Source organism: Rhinatrema bivittatum, chromosome 1 (assembly GCF_901001135.1).
Source record: "Rhinatrema bivittatum chromosome 1, aRhiBiv1.1, whole genome shotgun sequence".
NCBI classification, from domain to species: Eukaryota; Metazoa; Chordata; class Amphibia; order Gymnophiona; family Rhinatrematidae; genus Rhinatrema; species Rhinatrema bivittatum.
Window position 1 is genome coordinate 70,755,011 of NC_042615.1, and position 27,741 is coordinate 70,782,751.

The 27,741-nt window shown below is 45.8% G+C and overlaps 1 protein-coding gene across 1 annotated transcript in view; it reads right to left on the reverse strand.

Moving 5' to 3' along the window:
- PPID (peptidylprolyl isomerase D) overlaps positions 1-27,741 on the reverse strand; it is a 96,833-nt gene that overhangs the window by 18,628 nt on the left and 50,464 nt on the right. The window contains exon 6 of the mRNA XM_029616638.1: positions 23,587-23,693. Within this exon, the coding sequence (XP_029472498.1) occupies positions 23,587-23,693 (107 nt within the window). The remainder of the gene's footprint in view (positions 1-23,586; positions 23,694-27,741) is intronic.

Genomic DNA, 27,741 nt, shown 5'->3' on the forward strand with positions numbered 1-27,741 from the left:
TTCCTTCTTCAGAACAACAAAATAAATTCAATATCTGCTGTGGACAAACTTCCCTTGAAACCGGAACCATGGCTGCTAATCGAAGAAGACGATCCAATGTTGATTTTACTGCTTCTCTCTTTTCTAGAGAGATACATGGAGATTCCACAAAGGCATCCTAATGCATAACCATTTTTTAATCACAGAAAGAACCCACTGATCTGACATAATCGAGACCCGCTCCCTGTAAAACTGAGACAAATATCCCCCTATTAGAGGAACTGTGGCACCAGACCCCTGAATCTCAATGGGAACATTTGTGACCTCTCCCATGGAAATGCAGCTTTCCCTAGAGACTTTTTCTTGAGCAAAAGAACTGAGATTTGCTAACAAGGAACCCCTTCTGAGAATAGGCTGTCTTCTCTGGCCAGTAACTTCTTGCGTCTCTAAACTTGAGCCTGTTAGAGTTCTCTAGGTCTATCCTCTGGCAACTTTAGCAACTTGTCTCCATAATGCTTCACCAGCTTTTCAAGATCACCAAAGAAAAACTATCCCTTAAAAAGCAATTTACTCAACATTGCCTTATAAGATGTGCCCGCCAACCACTTCCGCAACCACAGCAAGCACTGAGTTGCCACCGAAATCAACATGCCCCTAGCCAAGGTACAAATGAGGTCATGAAGCATTAGCCTCATATGCAACACCAGCCTCTACCCTTTCCGCCTCATGGATAGACTAGCCAAAGAATCTCTTACGGGACCTTGTTGCACCCATTGTAAACAAGTGCAGGACATGAAACTTCTGCAAACTGCAGGTTGTAGAGTAAGGTGGCCACCTTGAAAGACTGCTTCAAGACAACCTCTATTCATCTATCTAAAGCATCCTTTAGAGCTGCTCTGCCTTCCAATTGATAGTCATCTTCCTCAAAACTGCCAAAACCAAGGCATCCACCTTCAGATACCTCAATAGCTCCAGCTCTTCAAAGGGTAACGGGTATAACTTCACCATGTGTCTGTCCACTCGCAAACCTGCCTCTGGCGAGTACCATTCTGCACTCACCAGAGCTCTTACTGTCCAATGGAAAGGAAGAGTCTTAACAGGTCTGCGATGACCTTCCAATATGGGATCCTTCCCTTTCACCATAGGCTCTAATGGAACCTCTTTAATATCTAATTCTGCCAAAATCTGAGTAAGCATAGAGGGAAGTTCTCTCCTAAACAAAATGGACTTCCCATGGATCATCCCCCTCTGCCAGAGGAATTTCACTTTTTATTCATTTTATTTAAAATATTTATTTCCCACACCCTTCAAAGTTTGGGGCGGGGTACAAAGTGCCACATATTCAACATCAGAAATCTTAAAACATGAACATTCTTGAATAAACTGCAAATAAATCAGCCAGACAGTTTTAATACGATGGATTGAAGGCCTCTTTAAATAAAAAGATTTTTAAAGCTTTTTTAAATGCCTTGGTCTGCTTTATGTTATACACGGACAGGGTTATAGAATTCCATAGGATAGCCCCAGTTGTTAAAAAAAGGCTCTCATAGGAATGAGACATCCAGAAAATCTTGGATAGAGGATCAAAGAGTACAGATGTGGGTATACATTCTTAAAATGGAATTTATCCATGAGGTGTAGTTATAAATACCAATTTATACTGAATGTGCCAATGTTTAGAGACTGATACAATAAATCCCTCTCAAACAATTTTAAAGTAACTAAAGAAATTAGAATGTGACTCTCCTAATCTAGATAACACCATATCATAATTTTTATATTTCAGAAAACCACTGTCAAAAAACATAGTGGATTAACTATATCTAAAAGTATCATCACTGGTCACTTTCTGTATTCATTTTGATATTTTAATTTACTGCACATAAAAATTAATGAATTACGGCACTTAGATCAATGAAAACGTCTGCCACTGGATCATCAAACTTCAGAGCATAGTGGCAAATGAAGGCTCATAGAAACAGATCCCTGCCCCAGTTCTGACTGACCTGGAAGCCCAATGGAGCAGGAACAAACTACCTGGCCCAACAAACAAAAAGTGCTTGAAAGTCTCCACGGGTCCCTATTTTTTTTCTGAGGAAATTCTCAAGGAACTTGGTGGATAAAAGCAGAACTTCCCTGCAGGGAATACACTGTGCTAAAGAGACAGATCTCAGTTACAGAGGCAGTTTTCTATCCCTCGAGCAATGTGTTACCATCTGACTCAGTGGAAACTTAGTGAGAATAAAGTATGTCTAAGGCAGTGTCACAGGCCTAGGTATCCAAGTTTTCCACATGCTTCAGCAGTCTAATTTCTCAAACTGAGGCTCCCCTCCTGTTTTACTGGCTTCATCTCCTTCAGAGGAAGACCAAAAAATGAAGTACCACCTTTGTTCCAGAAGCAACTACTTTCAATCTGCAGTCCCTTGTTGATGAAGCAACAGAAATCCAACCCACCACCTCTCATAACACTATGGAAGAAGAGTATAGCAAGGTTCCGCTAATTTATCTAGCCAAAGACTACATTTTCTACCAAAAAGACCTATCTTGATAGACTTCTGCATTCTCCTAATGCAATTTAAAAGTAGGCCTTCTTAAAGCAAGCTTAAGGCCTGGACTAAGGCTCCCAAGGTCACTGCAGGCCTAGCAAAGAAGATTTCTTTTAAAGGAGCCCCCATGTAGAGACGGATTTAGTATTTTGGCCACCCTAGGCACTTTTGGTGCTGTCTTCCCCATCACTCCTCTTTCCCCCCAAGGTTAAACAACAAGGGGCAGAAGGTCTAAGACACAGTCTCCTCTTTTCCTATGGTAGCTCAGGATAAAATCTGTGGCAAAAATGTAAAAATTCTGAAGCAAACTGACAAACATTTCCATCTTTTGTATCACATTATAAAAATAAATTTGTTTTCACTATAATTATTAATAATTATTTTTATTGTTGAGGAAAAGTGATCTCAAGTAGCGGTACAGGGAGGAGACCTCAGGGATAGGAAGAGGAAGGGTGGAGGATCAAGAATGGAGTGAGGAGAAAGGGGGAGAAGTGTGAGAAGTAAAAAGAGATAAGGATGGAGTAGATGAAGATTAAGAATCTGGGATGGGGAAAAGGAGGGAAAGAGGGATATTCTTGTATTGAAGAAGGAAAGAGTAGTAGGAAGGGTTGGGAACTAGGTTTCAGGATCTGGGGGATAGAATCCAAGATTAAGGGAAAGACAATGGGCCAGATTTTAATACATACGAGCGGGATTTGTCGCGCAACCCGGCGCGCACAAATCTACGCCTTATTTTATAACATGCGCGCGCATGTTATAAAATCCAGGGTTGGCACACGCAAGGGGGTGCACACTTGTGCACTTTGCGCGCGCCAAGCCCTAGGGGAGCCCAGATGGCTTTCCCTGTTCCCTCCGAGGCCGCTCCGAAATCGAGGCCAAGTGCCTGCCCGCGATCCCCTGGCACAGCCGCTGTGCCGGAGGCCAGGGTCCCACCCCGCCCCTTTCACAAAGCCCCGGGACATACGCGCGTCCCGGGGCTTGCGCGCATCGCCAGGCCTATGCAAAATAGGCTCAGCACGCGTAGGGCTTTTAAAATCTGCCCCAAGCTGAATTGCGCTAGGTGGGAAGAAGAGGAAGGTGGTGTGTCCCTACCATGCTCTGGTCCTGCTCCTCCTTGCATCTCCTTACTAACATCCCACACAATATGACATTCATATACATACTTGGCACCAATCTCTTCTTCTCTCATGCACTCCAGAACTGTACCCCTACCCTTGTTCCCCTGTATCTCACACACAGACATACACTCCCCAGCTGATCCCCCTCATTCTACAACCTCTCTTCCCACCTCCGATTATCTCTACTCAGCCCCTCCTAGTCTCTCCAAAATGATCCCCCTTTGCTTTGTCTGCTGCAGGCTTGTTCCCTTTCCTCTCCTGATCCCTGCATGCTGCCTAGAGGAGCAGGGCTGGATCAGGAAACTGAATGCTGTTCTCCTCTGAGTGAGATTCAGTCCAGGTTAAAGGGAACATCTTCAGCCAGCCCGCTGCCCCTCAGATTTTTGCCACCCTAGGCACATGCCTAGTGTGCATATTGACAAATCCAGGCCTGTCCTCATGGACAAGCAGAGATAGTCCAACTTGCAGAGTTACCAGGTTGGTGGCATTTTGCCTTATACTCTGCTGTTTTAAAGGTTTATTTTTTCCAGAATCACGATTCCTTGTCTTTCGAATCTTGAAAACTAAGTCCAGAGTTCTGATTGAGAATATGATCTGAAAGTTCTCTCCACATTCTTTTCAGTCCTGTCTTTGGCAGCATAATTTCTTATGATTTAGCATTTCTTTCTGCCATATCTACAGTTTTCAGGCCCTTGTGATTAAAAGGCTGGGCAGGAAAACAGTCCTTATGAAAATAATATTTTTAGTTCTAGCTTAAGAAAAAGGTCACTGAGAACACAAATGGCAACAAAGATTTTCTTCAACACCAGCCTAAAGAAAACAAATCTGGACAGTACAGAATTTGGGAATACCAAGTGTTAAGCAGTGGAACGAAAGTAATTTCAAGAGAATGAGATCATGACAAAAAGATAGACAGGGGTAACAGAAAATAATTCTTTATACAAATGGTGTTGAATACAAGCAGCCTTCTAGTGGATGTGGTGAAGGCAAACAAACAACATTCAAGAAGGCATGAAATAAACAGAGGATCTATTTGTGAAGGAGAAGAGATTAACTGGGGCAGACCTGATGAGCCTTATAATCCTTCAGGCCGATACAGAACGGTGCGCTCAGCCGAGCGCACCGTTTAGCCCCCGTTTGACTATGTGTTTTTGACAGTATAGGGGGTAATAGCACGTGGAAAACGCGCGGCCAACCCCCGCAAAACTAATAGCGCTCATCACATGCAAATGCATGTTGATGAGCCTATTAGTTAGTCACCGGCAATAAAGAAAGTAAAATGTGCAGCAGAGCTGCACATTTTACTCTGAGAAATTAACGCCTGCCAAAGGCAGGAGTTCATTTCAGATGGCACCGGGCAAGTGTACAGAAAAGCAGAAAAACTGCTTTTCTGTACACCTTCAGACTTAATATCATAGCAATATTAAATCGGAGGCCCCAAAAATTAAAAAAAAAAAATCTGCCCGCAGGTTGGAAAACGGCCGCTCAACTTTGCCAGCGTCCGTTTTCCGAACCCGTGGCTGTCAGCGGGTTAGACACCCAATACCGGTAAAATTAAGCGTCGGATGTCAGACCCACTGACAGCCGCTGCTTCCACTAATAAGGAGGGGCTAGGGACGCACTAGTGTCCCTAGCGCCTCCTTATTAGCGCGGGCCCTAATTTAAATAAAGAATCACGCGTCCAGGAGATGTGCCTGGGCGTGCGTCGGGAGAGCGGGCGTTCGCCTCAGAGCGCCAGCTCTCCTGAGGACTTTATTGAATGGGCGTGCTTGTTTGCCATCTTGTTTTCAGTTTCTATATTTCAATTTCTAGCTTTTTATGAGCTCGAGCCATAAGACAACATCAAAGCTGCAGAGCACTTACGTAGTAATTCCTATTCCTCCAGAAATCTATTTTCAAATAATTTCCTAATATCTTTGAGGGTAACGCACATATATGGCTGCACAGTAATCTATGACAGTATTTTATAACCTGTGTATATGATATACACACGGATAATAAACTACATTTCTACCCCCAATACACAGGTATCCATGGTTACATGCAATACAATGAAAGTGCTTACTTTTCCTACCTATATTAAAGGCGTGTATATTTTACACATGAAAAAAATCATAACTTGCTTGCATAAAACCATGTTTATGTGCAGAAGTAGATATATTTTAAAACATGCCTGTGTAACTGGAATCACAAATTTGCTGAAAGCACCACCAGTTCACCCAGTTTTTCTCCAGGTCATCAAAACCCTCCTGGTTCTTCACTCTGAACTCCCCCCTACTTCACTCAAACCTCACACCAACCAATAGTAAACAATAGATAAGTCTGATATCAATTGGGCAATATAATTAGCAGATTTAAAATTACACAAATACACTGACAAATGTACGTGCATAAATTCTCTTGTAAAATAGCAACTTGCACGTGTAGATCTTGGTCCCACCCCAGAACATTCTAAACCAGCGGTTCTCAACTGGTGTGTCGCCAAAAACACGCAGGTGTGTCGCCACATTCCTGGTCCCCCGCTAACCCAGCTGCTCCCCCTACCCAAGCGAAATAGGTCCTCCGCCCGGGCTTAAAATGCTGAAAGCCCAGGCGGAACGCAGCAGGACAGCTGGAGTGCGTGCGCAGGAAGAAGAGACCATGCTATGTGGGCAGCATCAGCCCGAAGAAGAGAAGAGAGGCGCGGCCTGAAGGATGAGCAGTGCAGCTCGGAGTAAAATGAGGAACAACGTCAACCCTTGCAGCCAATGGGACTCCTTTCTCCACAAGGGCTGAAAATGAAGGAGGTTACTTCTGCCTTTAGGGTTGGGAGAAGGCTGCTGCTGTCACTAGTTGGGGGGGGGGGGGAGGGAGTGAATGAGCAAGCATGTGAGTTTGAGATCCTGTATGTGTGTGTGAGTGAGATAGCATGTATGTGAATGATTGAGAGCCTGTATATATGAAAGAGTGTATGTGTGTGATTGAGAGCTGGTTTAGGTGAGGGAGCATGTGAGTATGTGATTGAGAGCCTGCGGGTAAATGAGAGAGAGAATTTTTGTAAGCATGTGAATGAGAGTCTGTGTGTAAGAGAAAAAGACAGCATGTATGTGTGTGATTGAAAGCCTGTGTGTGTAAACCTGAAAAGATAGACAGCATGTGTGTAAATGTGTAATTAAGAGCCTATATAAGAGAGAGAGAAAAAGCATGTGCATATGTGAGTGACTGAGAGCCAGTGAGAGAGAGAGAGAGGGGAGAAAGTTGAAAGCAAACCATCCCTCCTCCTGCTAATTCAAAACAATCTCAGGGCACCTGGATATCAAACGTTCCCAGATATGCAGAGCAAAAAAATGTTTGTATCCTTATTATTTTTCATTACTGGGTCTTTGTGTCTGCTATTTTGAAATATTTTATTGGTATCTAGAAATTTTTGATATGAGTTTAATTATTGGATATTCCATTCATCAGCTGTTTTGAAATAATCTGTTCTTTTTGTTAGTATGGTTTTACTACTACTGATTTTATATCTCTTGATTTGTTTTATAAGGATGGGTGATGTTTCTTTTTTTTTTTTGTTACACTGCATACAGAGACTCTGGCTTGTTGTGGTTTCCAATTCAAGTTTTGTCTGCATGCTTCTAGTTATGCGTTTTGGTCTCTTTATTTTTTGTTAGGTGAGGGTCAGCACATGTGATTCAGGTGAGGTTTTCTGGCATGAAGTTTCTGGGTAGCAGCCTGACATGGTCCGTTTTCCTAATAGGAGATGTATTGGTGTCTTAAGGCCTGGTGTAATATTTTCAGTGTTGCCTTTTCTTAGGTAACGTGGTTACTGTTTAAGTGCTGGAAATTGGTGCTGTTTTGGTGTGGTATGTTTACTATTTATGCAATTTCTGTTCAGACAGAATATGTATCTTTTCCTTGTGTTATTCTTAACAATAAAAATAATACTGGACCTTTACTTTTTATTTCCGCCGTGAATTGTAATGAGCAGTGCGTCACACATGTGAGTGTGGTCTGTCAAGTGTGTTTCGATGGGAAAAAGGTTGAGAACCACTGCTCTAAATCACTCCTTTTGTCACATGTATATGTAAATCAAAGACCAAAAATATGCACATACTTATGTTTTTTTTAAAACAGCACGTAGTACGTATACATGCGTATAGGCTAATTTTATGCACATAAATGTTTTGAAAAGTCATCCCAAAATATTTAGGAGATAATTTTTATTCCATATTGGATCTTGGCCCTGTTTCAGGTTCCAGGATGTTTTGTCAAGAATATAATTGCTCTGAAATTCTCTCTCCAAATATCCCCTATATTTGTATTTTCATATCAGAGCTTCTCAAATATGAATCATTCTCAAATGATAGGTAAGGATCTACTATTTCTCTCTTGATAATTACATAAGGTGGATGCTGACCAGCTGAATGACTATCACTAAGACTAAAGTTCTGCATCCTCGCTAATCAGGATTGTACTGAGATTGCTTTAACAGCTCTAGTTAATGACATTAGACCGAAGGTTGACAGTGGAAATGACATTTGTGGTATTTGACCCACGTATGGTTTTTGATTCTGTGGATAGCAAATGTTGCTTACCTGATGTAACAGGTGTTCTCACAGGACAGCAGGATGTTAGTCCTCACAAATGGGTGACATCGAGGATGGAGCCCACCACGGAAAACTTCTGTCAAAGTTTAACAGAACTTTGACTGGCCCCTACTGGGCATGCCCAGCACGGCACTGACCCTGCAGCCAGCAGGGGTCTCCCTTCAGTCTGATTTCCAAAGCTACAGGCAGTGCCGAAAAAGTAAAAAAGAAAACGAACCCAACACTGCGGGGTGGCGGGCGGGTTTCGTGAGGACTAACATCCTGCTGTCCTGTGAGAACACCTGTTACATCAGGTAAGCAACATTTGCTTTCTCACAGGACAAGCAGGATGGTTGTCCTCACAAATGGGTGAGTACCGAGCTGAGGATGTCCTGACTTGCACCAAAGGCACCCAACGGCGTGCAACAGGCACAACAACTGGGGTGGAATTTGGGAAAGGGCATCCGCACCCTACCGGGAAGGTGGAAGGGTGTTGGTACATCATGTTGGAAAAAGGTTACGCAAGACAGATTGGCCGAAGATGGAGTCCTGTCTTCCAGCTTTGTCCAAACAATAGTGGGCTGCAAAGGTATGGAGAGAACTCCAGGTGGCAGCCTTACAGATGTCAGGAAGCGGCACTGATCGAAGGTGTGCTACTGAAGTCGCCATGGCCCTCACAGAGTGTGCTTTAACACGGTCTTGGAAAGGAATGCCAGCTTGCTGATAGCAAAAAGTAATGCAGTCCGCCAACCAGGAGGAAAGAGCCTGCTTACCCACAGGTTGTCCTAACTTGTTAGGATGGAAAGAGACGAATAATTGAGTGCTCTTTCTGTGAGAAACTGTACGGTCTAGATAAAAAGCTAGAGCTCGTTTACAGTCTAAGGTATGCAGAGTCTGTTCCACGGAGTTGGAGTGGGGCCTGGGAAAAAAGATAGGTAGTATTATGGATTGATTGATATGAAACTCCGAAACTACCTTAGGTAAAAATTTAGGGTGAGTGCGGAGTACCGCCCGGTCCTGCAGGAGTTTAGTGTAAGGCGGGTAGGTGACTAGGGCCTGTAATTCACTAATCCTGCGTGCTGAAGTGATAGCCAAAAGGAATAACATTTTCCATGTGAGATACTTTAATTCACAGGAGTGCAGAGGTTCGAAAGGTGGTTTCATTAGACGACCAAGAACCAGATTAAGGTCCCAGGATGGGGCCGGAGGACGTAAGGGTGGCTTCAGATGGAGCAAGCCTTTAAGAAAGCGTGTTACCAAGGGTTGTACTGAGATAGGGACACCCCCGATACCTTTATGGAAGGCGGCTACCGCACTGACATGCATCCTTATGGAAGAGGTTTTAAGACCTGATTCTGAGAGATGCCATAAATAGTCCAAGAAGTTAGAGATTGGACAGGAAAGGGGATCAAGGGACTGAGAAGTGCACCATGATGTGTACCTTTTCCATTTATATGAATAGGATCTTCTGGTGGAGGGCTTTCGCGAAGCTATCAGGACACGAGAAACCGTATCCGAAAGGTTAAAAGGCTGAAGGACTAACCTTTCAACATCCATGCCGTCAGGGACAAGGCCTGGAGGTTGGGATGGAGGAGGCATCCGTCGTTTTGAGTGAGTAGATGCGGGTCCGTCCCCAAGGGAATGTGCCTGCAGATGGAGAGATCCTGGAGAATGGGAAACCACACTTGGCGTGGCCAGTGCGGTGCTATCAGGATCATGGTTCCTCCGTCCTGGCGGAGCTTCACGAGAGTCCTCGACAGAAGAGGAAGTGGAGGGAATGCATAGAGCAGACCGGTTGCCCACTTGAGGGAAAAGGCATCCCTCGGCCGAGAGTGCTGGCTCCGAATGAGAGAGCAGTAATTGTCCACTTTGTGGTTCTGAGGAGACGCAAAGAGGTCTATGTCGGGATAACCCCACTTGTGAAACAGAGAGGTCGCTACGAGAGGATTGAGTGACCACTCGTGTGGTTGGAAGACACGGCTCAGCTGGTCTGCCAATACATTGTCTACTCCCGGCAGGTAGGTGGCCCTGAGGTACATGGAGTGGGAGAGGGCTTCTGCCCAAATCTGCGCAGCTTCCTGACACAGAAGGAAGGAGCCTGTGCCTCCCTGCTTGTTTATGTACCACATGGCCACCTGGTTGTCTGTCTGGATCAAGATTATCTGATTGGATAGGTGAGCTTGGAAAGTTCTGAGCGCATAGCGGATTGCTCGCAGTTCCAAGAAATTTATCTGGTGTTCGGCTTCCTCTCGAGACCAGAGGCCTTGAGTTTGTAAATCGTCCACATGGGCCCCCCAACCGATGTGGGAAGCATCGGTGGTTAGGATTACTTGTGGATCTGGTAGAAGAAAAGGTAAGCCCTGAAGGAGGTTGTCTTGAGTCGTCCACCAGGTTAAAGACAGGCGTAGCGCTTGTGTAATTGTGACAATGGAGGACAGAGGCTGAAGAGCTTGGATCCATTGGTGTCGCAGAGTCCATTGGGTAACTCTCATGGCTAGTCGGGTCATGGGAGTGACTTGAACCGAGGATGCCATGTGTCCTAGGAGAACGAGGAATTGGCGAGCTGTGGCAGTGTTTTGAGACTGGAGCTGGCGAGCTAGGGATATCAGAGTCTGGACCCTTTGATGAGGAAGGTAAGCCTTTGCCTGTAAGGTGTCCAAGTCTGCCCCAATGAAGGATAAGGTTTGAGATGGGACTAAGCAAGATTTCTCGTAATTGACAAGAAACCCTAAGGAAAGGAGTGTTTGAATTGTCAATTTTAGGGAGGATTGAGCAATCTGTTGGGTGGAGGCCCTGATTAACCAATCGTCCAGGTAGGGGTAGACGTGGACACCTTCCTTCCTGAGGAATGCTGCTACCACGACGAGGCATTTGGTAAAGACTCGTGGTGCAGATGCCAGGCCGAAAGGTAGTACTCGATATTGGTAATGGTTTCGGCCCACCAGAAACCGCAGGTACTTGCGATGGGATTGTGTTATCGCAATGTGGGTATAAGCGTCTTTGAGGTCGAGAGAGCATAGCCAATCCCCTCTTTGCAGTAGAGGGAGAAGCGAGCCCAGGGTTACCATCTTGAACCTTTCTTTTTGAAGGTACTTGTTGAGGGCTCGAAGGTCTAAGACGGGACGAAGCCCCCCTGATTTCTTTGGTATCAGGAAGTACCTGGAGTAGAATCCCTTTCCTTGCTGAGAGGGAGGGACGGGTTCTATAGCGTTTGATTGCAGAAGAAGGAATACTTCTTGTTGTAAGTGAGCGAAGTGGCTGGTCAGACTCCATGCTTGTAGAGGCGGGGAGTCTGCAGGAAGAGTAGTGAAGTTGAGGTGGTAACCCTGTGCTATAACTGTTAGTACCCACTGATCTGAGGTGATCTGTAGCCAGCGGTCTAAAAAGTAGCTCAGTCGACCTCCCACAGGGATGGCTGGAAGAGGGGTTTGGCAAGTGCTCTCTACAGGGAAGTCAAAGGCCCGCCGCAGGCCCAGGGGGTGGGGCTACTGTGGGTCTTTGCTTCCGAGGCTGGCGTGGCTGAGCTCTGTTGGAAGACCGTGTAGGTCGAGGCTTAGCCGATGGAGGGTAATACCGACGTGGCCTAAAGAACGACTTTTTAGAGTCTTTCTTAGATGGTTGTTTGGAGGTCACATCAGAAGGCGTGGATGAGAGTTGTTTTAACGTCTCATGGTGATCTTTTAATTCGGCTACTATTTGCTGAATTTGTTCTCCAAACAAGTTGTCCCCTAGGCAGGGTAAATCAGATAGCCGATCCTGGACCTCTGGGCGAAGGTCTGATGATTTTAGCCAAGCCCAACGTTTGGCTGAGATGGCTGTGGCTGAAACTTTTGTGGAAGCATCGAAGATGCATTATGCAGTCCTAATTTCATGCTTCCCGGCCTCAAACCCTTTGTTAAGGAGGGCTTGAAGCTGTGGTTGATATTGCTCAGGCAAGGTGTCCGCATATTCTTGCATCTGTTTTAGGATAGCTCTGTTATATTGAGTCATATAAAGCTGATACGAAGCTATGCGTGAAATTAACATAGCTCCGTGATACACCTTCCTTCCTACACTATCTAGGAATTTGTTATCCTTGGTAGGTGGAGTTGAAGAGTGTGGCTTTAGACGCTTAGCTTTCTTTTGAGCGGACTCAACAACGACAGAGCGATGATCCAGTTGAGGCTTCTGAAATCCCGGTGCTGACTGGACAAGATATGTGGAGTCAGCTTTCTTATTGACTGGGGAGACAGATGAAGGAGATTCCCAGTTTTTCTTTAGAAGATCTAGAAACACCTGGTGAATAGGGATGGAAGCGATGATTTTGGGAGCATCCAGAAATTGGAGTAGTTCCATCATCTGCCTGTCATCTTTTTCAGATTGTAGCTGAAAAGGGACTAACTCTGACATCTCCTTCACAAAATTGATGAAAGAGAGATCCTCAGGAGGAGAACGCTTTCTGCTCTCTGTAGGAGACGGTGGTGAAGGTAAATCCGTGTCAGAAGAGGTATCATCACCCCAGGTATCATAGGGATCATGCGGGGCTTGAAGCCCTGAAGGTCCTGGTTGAGGGTCCGGGATATTAAGAGGAACCACCGAGGGTATCGAGTATAATCTCGATGGCATCGGTGCTGAAGGCGGAGCAGGAAACGGCATCGAGGGCTTCGGTGCTGTCGATGGAATCTGTGCCGGCCTTGGAATCGATGGAGCCAAAGGATATATCAGTGGCAAGGGATGAGAAGGCACCGATGGGACCACCCCTGAAGGGGGAATTACGAACGGTGTTTCCCCTCCCGATGATAATCCTGTTGGAGACGGTGGTGTTGTCGGTGCTACTGAAATCACCGATGGAAGGGCCGTTAGAAGCGCTTCCATGCGGTGTAGTAGCGGTGCTAGTGCTCCCACCAGTGGCTCGGTGGTCGGTTCCTTCCTCGGTGTCGGAATTGGTGCCGGAGTCGGTGCCGGGGGAGGTTGGAACTTCTGCATCGCCTTTTCGATGGCCTCCTGGACCAGCCGGTCCAGTTCTGCCCGGAGACCAGGGGTAACGAGACCCGGCTCGACGGGAGAGGGAGGCTGAGGCTGAGCCGGAGGGACCACCGTAACCGGTGGGATCACGGCTCCCAAACCCCGAGGGGGTGAGGGTTTCCTCGGTGCCTGCGAACGAGACGTGGACGGTGCCAGGTCTGATCGAGGCTTTTTAGTCGGTGGCTCGGTCTGTACGGAGGTCGATGGTTCTGGATCCTCGACGGGCCGAGACTTGTGCCGTCGATGGCGATGTTTTTCTTTCCGATCCCCTCGCCCATCCGGGGAAGGGACGGGAGTCGACGGCCGGGAAGTCATCGATGGTGGACGGTCACCGGAGGGTTGACGATGATGGTGCAACTTCGACGGTGCCGGTTCCGATGACGTCGATGCTATCGATGGCGTTGGGGTGCAAGCATGGAAGAGGAGCCCCATCTTCTCCATCCTGGCTTTGCGACCTTTGGGTGTCATTAAGGCACATTTGGTGCAAGTCAGGACATCATGCTCGCTGCCTAAACACAAAACGCAGACCCTATGGGGGTCTGTGATTGACATAGTCCGGGTACAATCCGGACATCGACGAAACACCGTCGCCATGGCCTTGGGCCAAAAATTTAGTCGCGGGATTGGTGACTGTCGACAGGCCTCAAGGGCCAAACTCGACGTAATTCGACCAAAAACGGCAAAAAACTTACCGGAGTTCCGCGAGATGTAAAAATTGGTTGAAGGGAGACCCCTGAGGGGCAAATTTTCTTCAGAATATAAAATTCTGATTTCCTGTCAGGAACGTGGTAAGAGCTCCTTTCGCCGCGTGGCAACTGCTGCGCGGAAAAAAGAAGACTGAAGGGAGACCCCTGCTGGCTGCAGGGTCAGTGCCGTGCTGGGCATGCCCAGTAGGGGCCAGTCAAAGTTCTGTTAAACTTTGACAGAAGTTTTCCGTGGTGGGCTCCATCCTCGATGTCACCCATTTGTGAGGACAACCATCCTGCTTGTCCTGTGAGAACATCAATTACTCATTAATTATCTGCCCAGATACTGTCAATAGGGTCTTGATGGAATGGCATTGGCCAGGTTCAACTTAAGGACTGGATGTTTCAGGCTGACTGGTGTCAGCATATAAGCCACTGTTCTGCAGAATTAATTTGCTTTTCAATCTATTCTTAGCCCCACTTCAAGGCTGTGGATATAGGTTTTATATTCACAGGTGAAATTCAAGTTTTAGCACACATCAATCCCACATGTCCGTAAGAAATTTGGAGTTTAAATATATGCTGTTTAGGCTGTTGCCCAGTGGTTGTTGTCCCATAAACTTAACTCCCTTAAATCTGAAGCACTCTGAGTGAGCCAAAGAGAATCTGCTCCTACTGTGGCTCCCTGCATGTCAAGTATTACTATCATACTCAAAGAGATGGTTTCATCCCTTGGTATGAAGAACAGATCTAAAGCAGAATATGTCCAACTAAATTTCCTCATTAATTCAACCTTCCCTTTTCTTTTTGAGGTATATTCATCAGCTACAAACTTTTCTGGTGTGCCAATACTTACAGGTCTTAGTTCTTGCTCTCATACTTTCAAGGATAAACTACTGCAATATCTTATATGTGGGTTTATCCATCATCCAAACTAGGGCGGGTTACAACTTATCCAAAACACAGTGGCCAAATTGATCTTTGGCTTGTGGAAACCTGATCATGTCTAGTCTATTTTACAGAATTAGTACTAGCTTCCTGTATTATGCCAGATTAAATTTAAAAATCTTATACATCTAATCATTCGCTCTACTTGTAGAGGTATTCCATTATATCTCCCTAACTTGTTAGTTCCCTATTCTCCAGGGAGAACATTCCACTCCTCTCAGAAAAAGCCCTTACCAATTTTCCCTCCCAACACAATAGAAGTAACACATCACTCATTCTTTAGCTATGAAACCTCTGTCTTGTGGAATGCACTGCCTCTGAATATCCTGAACCAAATTACATCAATTTAAGGAAAAAGATAAAGGCCTGGCTAACTTCCATTGTATAGGTAACCAAAGGACAGTATACAGAACAGGAAAAACGTGTTCACATATTGGGGTTCCAGTGAAAATATAGGCAGCTGAATTTTGAACCAACTGTAATGCCCTCAGCACACAGGCAGCTGGCTAACTTTAGGACTACTGTATGGCATGACCAGAGTTATCCAGCTAATCCTGAATATTGGAGTTAGCCGGATAACTTATCCAGCTAACTTAACTCTGCCCCAGAATGCCCCAGGATAGCCCCTACATTATCCAGCTAAATTTTAGACAGATAATGAATTAGCTGTCTATAATTTAGCCAAATAAGTGCTCAACGTATTCAAACACTGGCACCCCATTATCTTTAGTTTCAGTTTTCCTTCAATTTTGTTTTGGAGAGCTTTTAGGGTTTGTTTGTTTATGGGGGGGGGGGGGGTGTTTGTTTGTTTTAAACCAGACCGATTAGCCCTAAAATTTGTTTCAAGATTAGTTTAATAAATTCATTCTGGTTTCTCACCAATCTCCATTATGTTATGCCCAAAGTCTTCAATTATAAGTATAGGAAGTTTATTCTCCGGAAATTAAGACAGCCAGCTTTTACTTAGAAACGAGCATATTCTTCACAAAATCATAACAACTTTACTTGTGTTCTGAACTAGTAGGTTTTCTAGCCTCTAAGAAATTAGCTGCTAGATGAATTTGAAGTTCTCTGAAGTGCAGAAGAAAAATTGGAAAGCTTGTCCAGATTTCATAAATGCTTTTCTGAAAAACCATATGCCTCAGCTTAAAGAATCTGCAAGGCTCCATCCACAACTTCATGAGACCCTACAGCGTGGACAAGTGGGCTTTGATAGATTCAAATGAATAATCCATTCTGAAGTGTCATGAGAGAGAGACTATAAATATAAAGAAATATAGCTTTTGGTAAATGGGCCCAAAAGCTGCAATGGGCCCAAGTCAAGGAAGGACCACGAAGATATGCGAACCTTGGATCTAGCAGGTAGAAAGTTTTAATAATATGACCCAACAAGTACTGAGGAGTTTGATAGAAGAGAATTCTTGATACATATCAATTTTATTACTATTGCCACACAATCAAGCCTCAGTCCCCTGTATTTTTACTCTTTCTAATCTACAACCATTTCAGATATAAGAGTTGGCAGCTTTTTCTCTGTTCAAAAATGATAATAGGTGAAAGTCAATCATCAAATAGGAATGGCCAATGAGAAGAGGAAAGACATCAAAGGTTCAAAACAATGTCTATAAGGTTCAAGATTTTATTGTATTTAGAGGCAAGCAAAAAGTTCATATTGTCAGCATCAAGCCAAATCATTCATGTCAGTAATTTCACGGTCCCCCGACATGGTCCATGTTTCAAAAAGACTGCATAGGGAGGGAATCCACAAATGATAGAGTACTCATCTACAATATGAAAGGTATTGTGGTCTGAACATTGAATTCCCAAAACCAAAAGTACAAGATCCTGAAAAAATTCTAAGAAAGAAGGTTTTTGTAGTAGTTTTGTCAGCACTTCCCTGCATGGTTGTAAACTGTGACCTGATAAATCCCCAGTAAAACTACTACAAAAACCACTAGGCTAATCCACCACTTTAACATTTCCTTTAGTTAAGTAAAGCCTGCTCTAAGACTTCTGAAATAAGATTGTACCTAACCTCTACTGAGTATTCTTGGGGCCTGAAATACTAAGCTTCCCCCCAAAGAATGGGAAAAAAGTCATTGATATGCCCATTATATGTTTAGTTGAAGAAATACTCAGCTGGGAGAGAAAGAGGAAACAGTTGGGTAGAAAATATTTTATTTTAGTACGGTGTCGTCATCATGCTAAGGAAGACTAAAGATATAAAAGGAATCCTATGGGAGTTTTAAAAGTCAAATTTGTGGCCGCTGCTGGCAGTGGATTGGTTTATACCCTCTTCCCCAAGTCAGTACAAGTGTACTGTTGCGCCTGTCGGTCGCAGACGGCTGTGCCCTCTGTTGCTTACCTTTTTTCTGCCTAACTCCATTTACCTTGGGAAGATGGATGCCTCTGCTTCTCTACACCAACCACTCCAGCGTCCCCAGACCAGCATGGGCGATTGCGTTCGCCATCTTTCTCCCGGGATCACCTAGGGCACGCGCGCACAGCCCCATCCTTTACGTGCATTATGGCGGGAACCTCAGGGGCGTCCCCACCGCATGATGTCACAAGCTCAGGATATTTAAACTCAATTCACAAATCCAGCTACGAGTTAGCAAGGAATCCTCCATGTTGATCTCTCCTCGTTACCAGATGCCTCCGCTCTGTGTACTCTCGCTCCAGGACAACTTAGGTACCCGTTCCACAGGGGCCTTGCCTCACTCCTCTTTACCCTCTGGGGTTATCTGCTACTAACAAGGATGCCTAAGGTACCCGCTCCTCGGGGCCTTGCTTGTCCGAGACCTCCGCTCCTCGAGGTTCTCTCCTACTACAACTACCAGCATCAGAATGAGTACTGCCGCTCCAGTTCTGTCTTTGCTTGTCTCATCTCTCTCTCCATAGACTCCCGGTCTACCCTGCACTGCAGGCCTGGTGAAACTGTGGAACTGCCATTCCACTCTGCTACTACAGACAGAACATTATCACCTGGGTCTCCTCTCCTAGCTGGAATCCTCACTCGATCCTTGGGTTACCATCCATGTTGCAGTACAATAAAGATATATCTCTGTGTCCATCTCTGCCTAGAGCTAGCCTATCGCTGTTAGTCCCCACAGGGCGGAGCCCTATGGGAGGTGTCATCTCTTACAGCAACCAAGGGCCCACACTTCAATGTCCAAAGTACAACAGATTGCTAACTCCATGGACCCAGCACAGCTCACAGCCTTACAGGCCATTCCTGGCCTGGCCCAGCAGATTACAGAGCAACAGAAATCTCTGGAGACACTAGCCGCTACTTTCAACCAGTTGAACACCTGACTGAATACGCCGATGGTTCCAGAGAAAGATTCTTCTCCTCAAGTGGTTGCAGTTCGCACCACTGTACCACTACCAGCTCCTACATACTTCTCTGGTGATGCCCAGATGTGCAGGGGTTTTATTAACCAGTGCTGTACGCACTTTTCGTTGCAACCACACTACTTTCCCAATGCGGTTTCCAAGACTACGTATATCCTATCGCTACTCGATGGAAGAGCCCTAGCCTGGGCTCCACCCCTCTGGGAATGCAGCGACCCTATTTTGAATGATCTGATTGACTTCTTGAACCTGTTCAAATCAGTCTTTGATGATCCAGCACGTCAGACCATCGCAGGGTCTACTCTTCTTCACCTTCAACAAGGAAGCAAGCCTTTACCAGACTAATGGGCCGATTCAATAAAGTCTGCGGGAGAGCAGACGAACGCCCACTCGCCCTTGCACGCGATTCTGTATTTAAATTAGGTGGTGCGGTAGAAACGGGCAAAAGGAGGCGCTAGGGACACTAGCGCGTCCCTAGCGCCTCCTTTTGACCTGGAGCGGCGGCTGTCAGCGGGTTTGACAGCCGGCGCTCAATTTTGCCAGCGTCGGTTCTCAAGCTCGCTGACAGCCACGGAAACCGGACGCCGGCAAAATTGAGCATCCGGTTTTCGGCCTGACAGCCGCCGGCCCATTTTAAATTTTTTTTTTTTTTTTTTTTTACTTTTTTTTTACTCTTCGGGACCTCCGACTTAATATTGCCATGATATTAAGTCGGAGGGTGCACAGAAAAGCAGTTTTCACTGCTTTTGTGTGCACTTTCCCAGTGCTGGCAGAAACTAGCACCTAACTTTGGGTAAGCGCTAATTTCTGAAAGTAAAATGTGTGGCTTGGCTGCACATTTTACTTTCTGTATCCCGCGGGCATACTTAATAGGGCCATCAACATGCATTTGCATGCTGAGGGCGCTATTAGGTGCCGCGGGTTGGACGCGCGTTTTCCGCCCCTTACTGAATAAGGGGTAAGGGAAAACGCGCGTCCAAGGGCAGGTTAACAGTGAGCTCCATCGGAGCACACTGTACTGTATCGGCCTGTATGTTATTGAATTCAAGACACTAGTATCTGAACTTCATTGGGATTTGGGATGTCTACGTGCTATATTTTTAGAGGGCCTCAACTCTCGTATAAAACACGAACTAGCAGCTCGTGACCTGCCTGACACTCTGGAATCTCTCATTGATATAGCTGGGAGAGTTGATCGCCGGATACGCAATCGGACACAAGAAGCCAGGAGTCACAAGAAGCACCCTATGGGAGGTAATCGCCCTCAAGCCAAGCACACAACTTCAGCCCAATCTTCCGTGCCCAGTGAAGAAGAGGAACCTATGCAGCTAGGACGCAATCACCTGACTTCTAAAGAGATGTTTTCGCAGATGCGCAGGTCTCTTTATGTACTGCAGGTCTCTGTATGTACATGCTGTCCAGACCTGCCCTATCTGTCTGGGAAAAGGCCAGACCTAGGATCTGCTGGAGGACTCTTCCTAGGTCTAACTGCACCTTCTCCTCCATTATCTCTCCCCGTCTTTCTCATCTCCGGAGGCCTTGAATTCTCTACACTCGCACTCATGGACTCAGGTGCGGGAGGAAACTTTATGCTAAAAAGAATTGCAGACCATCTGCGAATTCCTACTACACCCATAGCTACCCCTCTGCTGCTGTCTTCTATACATGGAGAACCACTTCCAGGGGAGGTATCGCTTACCACGCAGACGATTTGCCTTCGCACTGGGGCCTTACACACTGAGAATATCTCTTTCTTGCTCCTTGAGAAGGCTATTCACCCCGTGGTACTCAGCCTACCATGGCTACAGGAACACACACCTCATTTCAACTGGATCACCATGGAGCTCTCCGAGTGGGATCCTGTCTGCCATGATCGTTGTTTAGCAAATGTTTCACCGCTGCCCTGCATGACGATAACTCCCTCATTACCTGGGTTATCTCCGCAATATGCGTCCTTTCAGGACGTCTTCTCCAAACAAGCAGCAGACGTGTTACCTCCGCACAGGACCTTTGATTGTGCGATAAATCTCAAACCTAATTCGAAGCCTCCCAAGGGAAGAGTATATCCCCTCTCAATAACAAGAGACTGAGACCATGTCGGCCTATATCCAAGAAAACCTGCAAAAGGAGTTTATTAGACCTTCTAAGTCCCCGGCTGGCGCGGGGTTCTTTTTTGTTGGGAAAAAAGACGGATCTCTTCGCCCCTGTATCGATTACAGAGGTCTCTCACCATCAAGGATCGCTACCCTCTACCGTTGATAACCAAGCTGGGGGCCATGGTGTTTACTAAGCTAGACTTAAAAGGGGCCAACAACTTGGTCCGAATTCGTCACGGGGATGAGTGGAAGACAGCTTTTAACACCCATGACGGACACTTCGAATACTTAGTCATGCCTTTTGGATTGTGCAATGCACCAGCGGTGTTCTAGAATATGATGAATGATATTCTGCGAGATTTACTGTATCAGTGTGTGGTGGTATATTTAGATGACATCCTGATTTTCTCTCAGGACCTCCAGGCCCACCAGACAGATGTGATAAAGGTACTTACAAAGGCTACGTGACAATCGCCTTTATGCGAAGCTCGAGAAGTGTGTTTTTCACCAGGAATAAATGCCATTTCTGGGGCAAATCGTTTCAAAGAATGGTTTCCAGATGAACCCTCAAAAGCTGAAGAGTATTCAAGAGTGGCCTCAACCCACTGGCTTAAAAGCCTTATGTCGGCTTCACAAACTATTATCGTACCTTCATCAAGCACTTCTCCACTCTAACAGCACCACTTATGGCCATGACCAGGAAAGGAGCTGATCCATCTTGATGGTCTGCTGAGGCTGTTGCAGCCTTCCAGACCCTCAAAGAAGCCTTCCAAACTAAGCCTTGTCTTCGCCATCCCAATCCTCTACGTCCTTTCATCGTCGAGGTTGACGCCTCCGACTTTGGCGTGGGAGCAGTATTAAGCCAATATAGTGATGCCAATGTTCTCTATCCCTGCTCCTTCTTCTCACGACGATTCTCGCCCACTGAGAAGAATTATGGAATTGGAGATAAAGAATTGCTAGCTATAAAATTGGCCTTTGAAGAATGGTGTCCATGGCTGGAAGGTGCGCAGCACCAAATAACGGTGTATACCGATCATAAAAATTTGGAATATCTACGACATGCTCAATGCCTTAATCACCGGCAAGCGAGGTGGTCGTTGTTTTTCAATCACTTTGACTTTTTACTGAAATACCGTCCTCCTGAGAAAAATGTCAGAGCAGACGCTCTTTCGCACTCCTTCTCTACGGTGGACCCACCCGATGAGCCTCGTCACATCATCAGTCCGGAGAAGGTGGTCTTAGCAGCCACGCACACCGTCTCCGCTGGGAAAACAGTGGTGCCACTAGGAATGAGGAAGAAATTACTAAAGTGGGCACATGACTCCCATCTGGCCGGCCATCCCGGGCAAGAACGTACATTGGCTATGCTCCATCGTTTCTATTGGTGGCCTACCATGAAGACTGATGTCCAAGCCTACATGGCTTCCTGTACCACCCCTGCTAGACAAAAACCTCCTACCGGACGTCCCTGGGGTCTCCTTCAAGCTCTGCCTATACCAGAGGAACCTTGGACACACATCGCGACCGACTTCGTGGTGGACTTACCTCCTTCTGCCGGAACCAATATGATCTGGGTGACTGTCACATTTTGTGGCCCTGCCAGGATTACCATCTGCTGCAGAACTGGCTAAATTATTCGTGAAGCACATCTTTCGCCTCTCCAACATGCCCAAACACATTCTGTCTGATAGAGGCGTCCAGTTTACCGCAAACTGCTGGAGAGCTCTGTGTCGGAAGTTCGACATTGCACTGGATCTGGCCTCAGCCTATCGCCCGCAGTCAAATGGCCAAACAGAGCGAATGAATCGGATGCTCAAACAATTTTTACGCTCATATATGAATACTAGACAAAGTGACTGGGCAGAATTTCTTTCTTGGGCCGAATTCGCCCTAAACTCACATCCAGCTGCTGCCACAGGATCAACACCCTTTCAAGTGGTATATGGCCGCCAACCATTACCTCCATTACCTCTACCACTCTCCGTGACATCTCCAGCAGCTCAAGCCACCGCAATGGAATTACAAAAATTGTGGAAACAGACTAGAGAACTGCTCCTCAAAGTGGGAGAAAGAGCTAAGAAGACTTACGACGCTCACCACAGGAAGACTCCTCAATTTCAGCCTGGGGATAAAATATGGCTTAGTACAAAGTTCCTCCACTTGAAGCTGCCATCTGCACGTTTTGCTCTGCGGTACGTCGGACGTTTTGCTGTCTTCCGACGCCTTGGGAATTTGATCTACAGTTTGAAGCTACCACTATCCATGAAAATTCATTATGCCTTTCACGTGGCCCTAACTGAAACCTCTCGTACTGTCTGAATTCTCCAGCAAAGCTCCGGAACCCACGCCACTTGATGCAGAAGAAGATATTGCATATACGGTTGATGACATCCTGGATGTACACAAGAGAGGTAAACGGTGGGAGTACCTTATCTCCTGGAAAGGAGACGGACAGGAGGAAAACTCCTGGGAGCCCATGACCAATATCCTGGATAAAGACATGCTCCGTCGCTTCCATCAGTCTCATCCTCGTAAGCCGAAACCCCTTGGGGGGGGGGGGCCCTTGGAACGGAGGTACTGTTGCGCCCATCAGTCGCAGACGGCTGTGCCCTCTGTTGCTTACCTTTTTTCTGCCTAACTCCGTTTACTATGGGAAGATGGCTGCCTCTGCTTCTCTAGGCCGACCCCTCCGGCGTCCCCAGACCAGCATTGGCGATTGCGTTCACCATCTTTCTCCCGGGATCACCTAGGGCACGCGCGCGCAGCCCTGTCCTTTACGTGCGTCATGGCGGGAACCTCAGGGGCATCCCCACCGCATGACCGAATGCCCTGCCCTCAGCACTCTGTCTTGAATCATGTTCTCTCAAATTTAGGAAGAAACTAAAAACATGGTTATTTAAACAGGCATTTCCTAACTAGCAAACCCCCCTGCTATAACCATCTATCATCTTCTTTTACCATTGTACATTGTGATCTTTATGTTCTAATAATGTATATAATGTATATAATAACTAGCATTCATGATGTTATCCAACATGATATGTTCCAATAGTTACCTATGTTAAGAACTCTTACACCAGTTGTACTATCTTTCTATGCTGCTTTCCCGCGTTTCTCTTCGCCCACCTGTTTTATTCCCTTGTTAATTGTATTTTCTACTCATTTTGTTATATTGTAAACCGATGTGATGTTCACACTAACACCGGTATAAAAAAGGTTTTAAATAAATAAATAAATTTTGCATATCTTTAGCCTGAAAGCCATTATCTGCCTTAAAATATAAATACCTCAAAGCTTTATTGTATTTCTTAGTCGCCATCTCCCAATTCTGAGATTTGAAAAAACTATTTCCTATATTTTTCACATCTTCTGCTATAGATACAATTTTATCAACCTGCAAGACAGAAAAAGAAAAAATTAAATGTTTTATAGAAAGTAAAATGGCCAAGAGCTGCAATATGCCTGCTTCGTATAACCTGTTGCACTTCCAGGTGAGTATTATCACTAAATGTTAACACTGATCCTTTAGACTTACAGAAAAGTGATCAGCAACCCTAACTACTTACAAGAGTAAGTGGAAAAGTGTGTCAAATTTTATTTATAAAAATAAGATTCAAAAACTATAGAGATATTGGTTCTTAGCTGATAATTTCCTTTCCTTGAGTCCAGCCAGTCCAGTCCAAACACATGGGTTATGTGCACCAACCAGCAGATAGAGGCAGAGATTAACAGATTTGCTGATATCACCTTACACAGGCTCCCTATGCTGCCCTCAACCTGCCAGTATCCTGCAACAAGGTAAGAATAAAAACTTTCACCCTCCCATAAACTAGGGAATTTCCAAGGGAGAAAGCAGAGTTGCTTTCCTGTAACAGGTGTTCTCCCAGGACAGCAGGATGTAGTCCTCACATATGGCTGACGTCACTGGACGGAGCCCTATCACGGAAAATTTTCTGTCAAAGTTTCTAGAAACTTTTGACTGGCACACTGAGCCCACTGAGCATGCCCAGCATGCCATGATCCCTGCAGCCACAGGGGTCTCCCTTCAGTCTCGTTTGTAGCAATAAGTGCGAGCGAAAAATAAAATAATAAAACAGCAGCGAACCCAACTCCGCGGGGTGGCAGGTGGGTTTTGTGAGGACTACATCCTGCTGTCCTGGGAGAATACCTGTTACAGGTAAGCAACTCTACTTTCTCCCAGGATGGTAGTCCTCACATATGGGTGATTAGCAAGCTATAGGCTGACTCATTTTGTCAGGTCAATGGCACGCAACTCGTGCAACAGGCACAATAACTGGGGTGCCATTGACTTTGATGAGGCAAGCTGAATCACAGCAGGTGGTTGTGGAAGGAGTTGGGTATTATACTGGAAATAGATTTTTCAAGACAGATTGTCCAAAGGCAGAGTCTTGTCATCCTTCCTTATCTAAGCAGTAGTGAGCTGCAAATGTGTGAAGAGAACTCCAAGTCGCAGCTTTGCAGATGTCAGCAATAGGTACCGAATGGTAGTGTGCTATTGATGTTGACAGCCCTTACTGAGTGCGCTTTTACTCGCCCCTGGAGAGGAAGGCCTGCTTTCTCATAGCAAAATTCGATACAGTCTGCTAGCCAGTTGGAGAGAGTTTGTTTGCCCACTGCAACTCCTAGTTTGTTTTTATCAAAAGAAACAAAGAGTTGGGTGGATTTCCTATGGGCTGCAATGTGGTCTAGGTAAAATGCAAGTGCAAGTTTACAGTCCAAGGTGTGTAAAACTCTCTCTCCCTGGTGAGAGTGAGGCCTTGGAAAAAATGTGGGCAAGACTATATATAGACTGATTCAAGTGGAAGTTAATAACCACCTTGGGAAGGAATTTAGGGCGAGTACGTAGGACCACTCGGTCATGTAGGAACCTGGTATAGGGTGAGTATGTGACAAGTGCTTGTAACTCACTAACTCTTCAAGCAGATGTAATAGCTACTAGGAAGAGAACTTTCCATGTAAGAAATTTAACATCGCAGGAGTGTAAAGTTTCAAACGGAGAGCACATGAGACTTGAAAGTACTACATTTAGGTCCCATTCAATGACTGGTGGCTGTAGAGGAGGCTTGAGTTGTAGTAGGCCCCTCATAAACCTACTCACCAGGGGTTGTGCTGTTACCGGGGCATCCCCAACTCCTTTGTGGTAAGCTGAGATGGCACTCAGGCGTACCCTCACCGAAGAAGTCTGGAGACCAGAGTCTGACAAGTGCCAGAGATAGTCTAGCAGAGATGGAGTAGGGCAGGAAAAAGGGTCGCTACTCTTGAGTGTACCACTTGGTAAATCTCGTCCATTTAGAATGGTAAGATTTAAGTGTAGATGGCTTTCGTGAAGCTACGAGAACATGAGAGACTTGAGTTGAAAGATTGAGTGGTTGTAGGATCAAACTTTCAACATCCAAGCTGTTAAGGCAAGGGTTTGTAGGTTTGGGTGGCGTAATTTGCCGTAATTCTGTGTTATGAGATGGGGATCCATGCCCAGACGAATGGGTTTCTGAATTGAGAGATCGAGACGTATGGGAAACCATACTTGTCGAGGCCAGTATGGGGATATGAGGATCATTGTCCCTTAGTCCTGTTGTAGCTTCACGAGAGTTTTGGCTATGAGCGGTATCGGAGGATACGCATAAAGGAGGCCTTTGTTCCAGGGGCGAGCAAAAGCGTCCCTGGTGAACGTTTGTCGACGGCCGTGGAGGGAGCAGAACTTTTCCACTTTGTGGTTCAGTTTGGACGCAAATAGGTCGATGGTTGGTAGACCCCGTGTTGAAAGATTTTGCTTGCTACACAGTGATCCAGAGACCATTCGTGGGGGTGGAAACGTCGACTGAGACTGTCTGCTAGGACATTTTATATGCCTGCTAAATAAGGGGCCTTGAGATGCATGGAATGTGTCAAGGCCCAGGCCCAAATCTGCACTGTTTCTTGACAAAGCAGATACGAGCCTGTGCCTCCCTGTTTGTTTATGTACCACATTGCCACTGTGTTGTCCATTTGTATCAACACAGTCTTGTGTGAGAGGCAGTCTTTGAAGGCATAAAGGGCATAGCGTATCGCTCAAAGTTCTAGAAAGTTGATTTGAGACTTTGCTTCGAGCGGGGTCCACGTACCTTGTGTTTGGAGGTTGTTGACATGAGCTCCCCAACCCAAGGTGGATGCACCCGTGTTCAAGGTTACTTGAGGAGCTGGCTGCTGGAATGATAGACCAGTCTATAAGGTATGTTTGTTTGTCCACCAGCGAAGTGAGAGACATAAGTGGTGGGTGACTTGTATTAGGGACGATAGTGACTAAACCGCTTGGAGCCACTGGGATTTCAGTCCATTGAGTCCTTCTCATGGCTAACTTCGCCATAGGGGTAATATGGACTGTAGAAGCCTTGTGGCCCAGCAATGTAAGAAATTGATGGGCAGAGGCCATTTTGCACATGCTCAGAGAATTTGCAAGTTTTGCAAGGTTGTGTGCTCGGTCATTCGGCAGAAACGCTTTTGTGACTGTGGTATCGAGGTCTGCTCCAATGAAGGTGAGGAGCTGAGACAGGTTCATATGTGATTTCTGATAGTTGATTAGAAACCCCAGGGAATGTAACAGAGTCATGGTGCTTTTTAGGGCAGCGAGAGCTCCTTGTTTGGACTGACACCAGATCAGCCAATCGTCTAGGTAGGGAAAAACATAAATGCTGTTTTTTCTTAGATGTGCAGCAGCTACTGCAAGGCGTTTTGTGAACACCTGAGGTGCTGAAGCCAGTCCGAATGGTAGAACTCGATATTGGAAATGTTTGTGCCCCACAATGAATCGTAGATATTTTCGATGTTGTGGGGAAATGGGGATGTCGGCGTCTTGCAGGTCCAGAGAACAGAGCCAATCTCCCTGTTCCAATAAGGGAAGAATGGTCCCGAGGGAGACCATCCTGAATTTTTCTTTTTGAAGAAATTTGTTGAGATTGTGGAGATCTAGAATGGGACGGAAGCCACCTGTTTTCTTTGGAATTAGGAAATAACGGGAGTAGAACCCTCTGCCTTGTTGAGTCCGGGGAATCGTTGACAGCTCTGGAATTCAGCAGGGTGGAGAGTTCTGACTCTAGTTGAAGTTTGTAGTTGTTGTGTAACCACAATGGAGTGGGTAGTGAATCCGGAGGTATCGTGAGAAATTTGAGACGGTAACCTCGGTTTATGATGGCTAACACCCACTGATCCATGGTTATTAAGCGTCAGTTTTGTATGAAATAATGAAGGTGACCTCCTACAGGCAAGTCTGCTCTTGGGTTGTTGGAGTGGCTTCTGTTCTCTGGAAATTTTTCAAAATCCAGCAGCTGGCCCTGTTTGCGGGACTGGTTGAGTCCTGGTTTGCTTTGTCTGGCGTGGACGTCCATGTTGAGGTGGTGTTGTAGGTCACTGGCGTAGTGTCTCATGGTGGTCCTTTAACTGTGAGA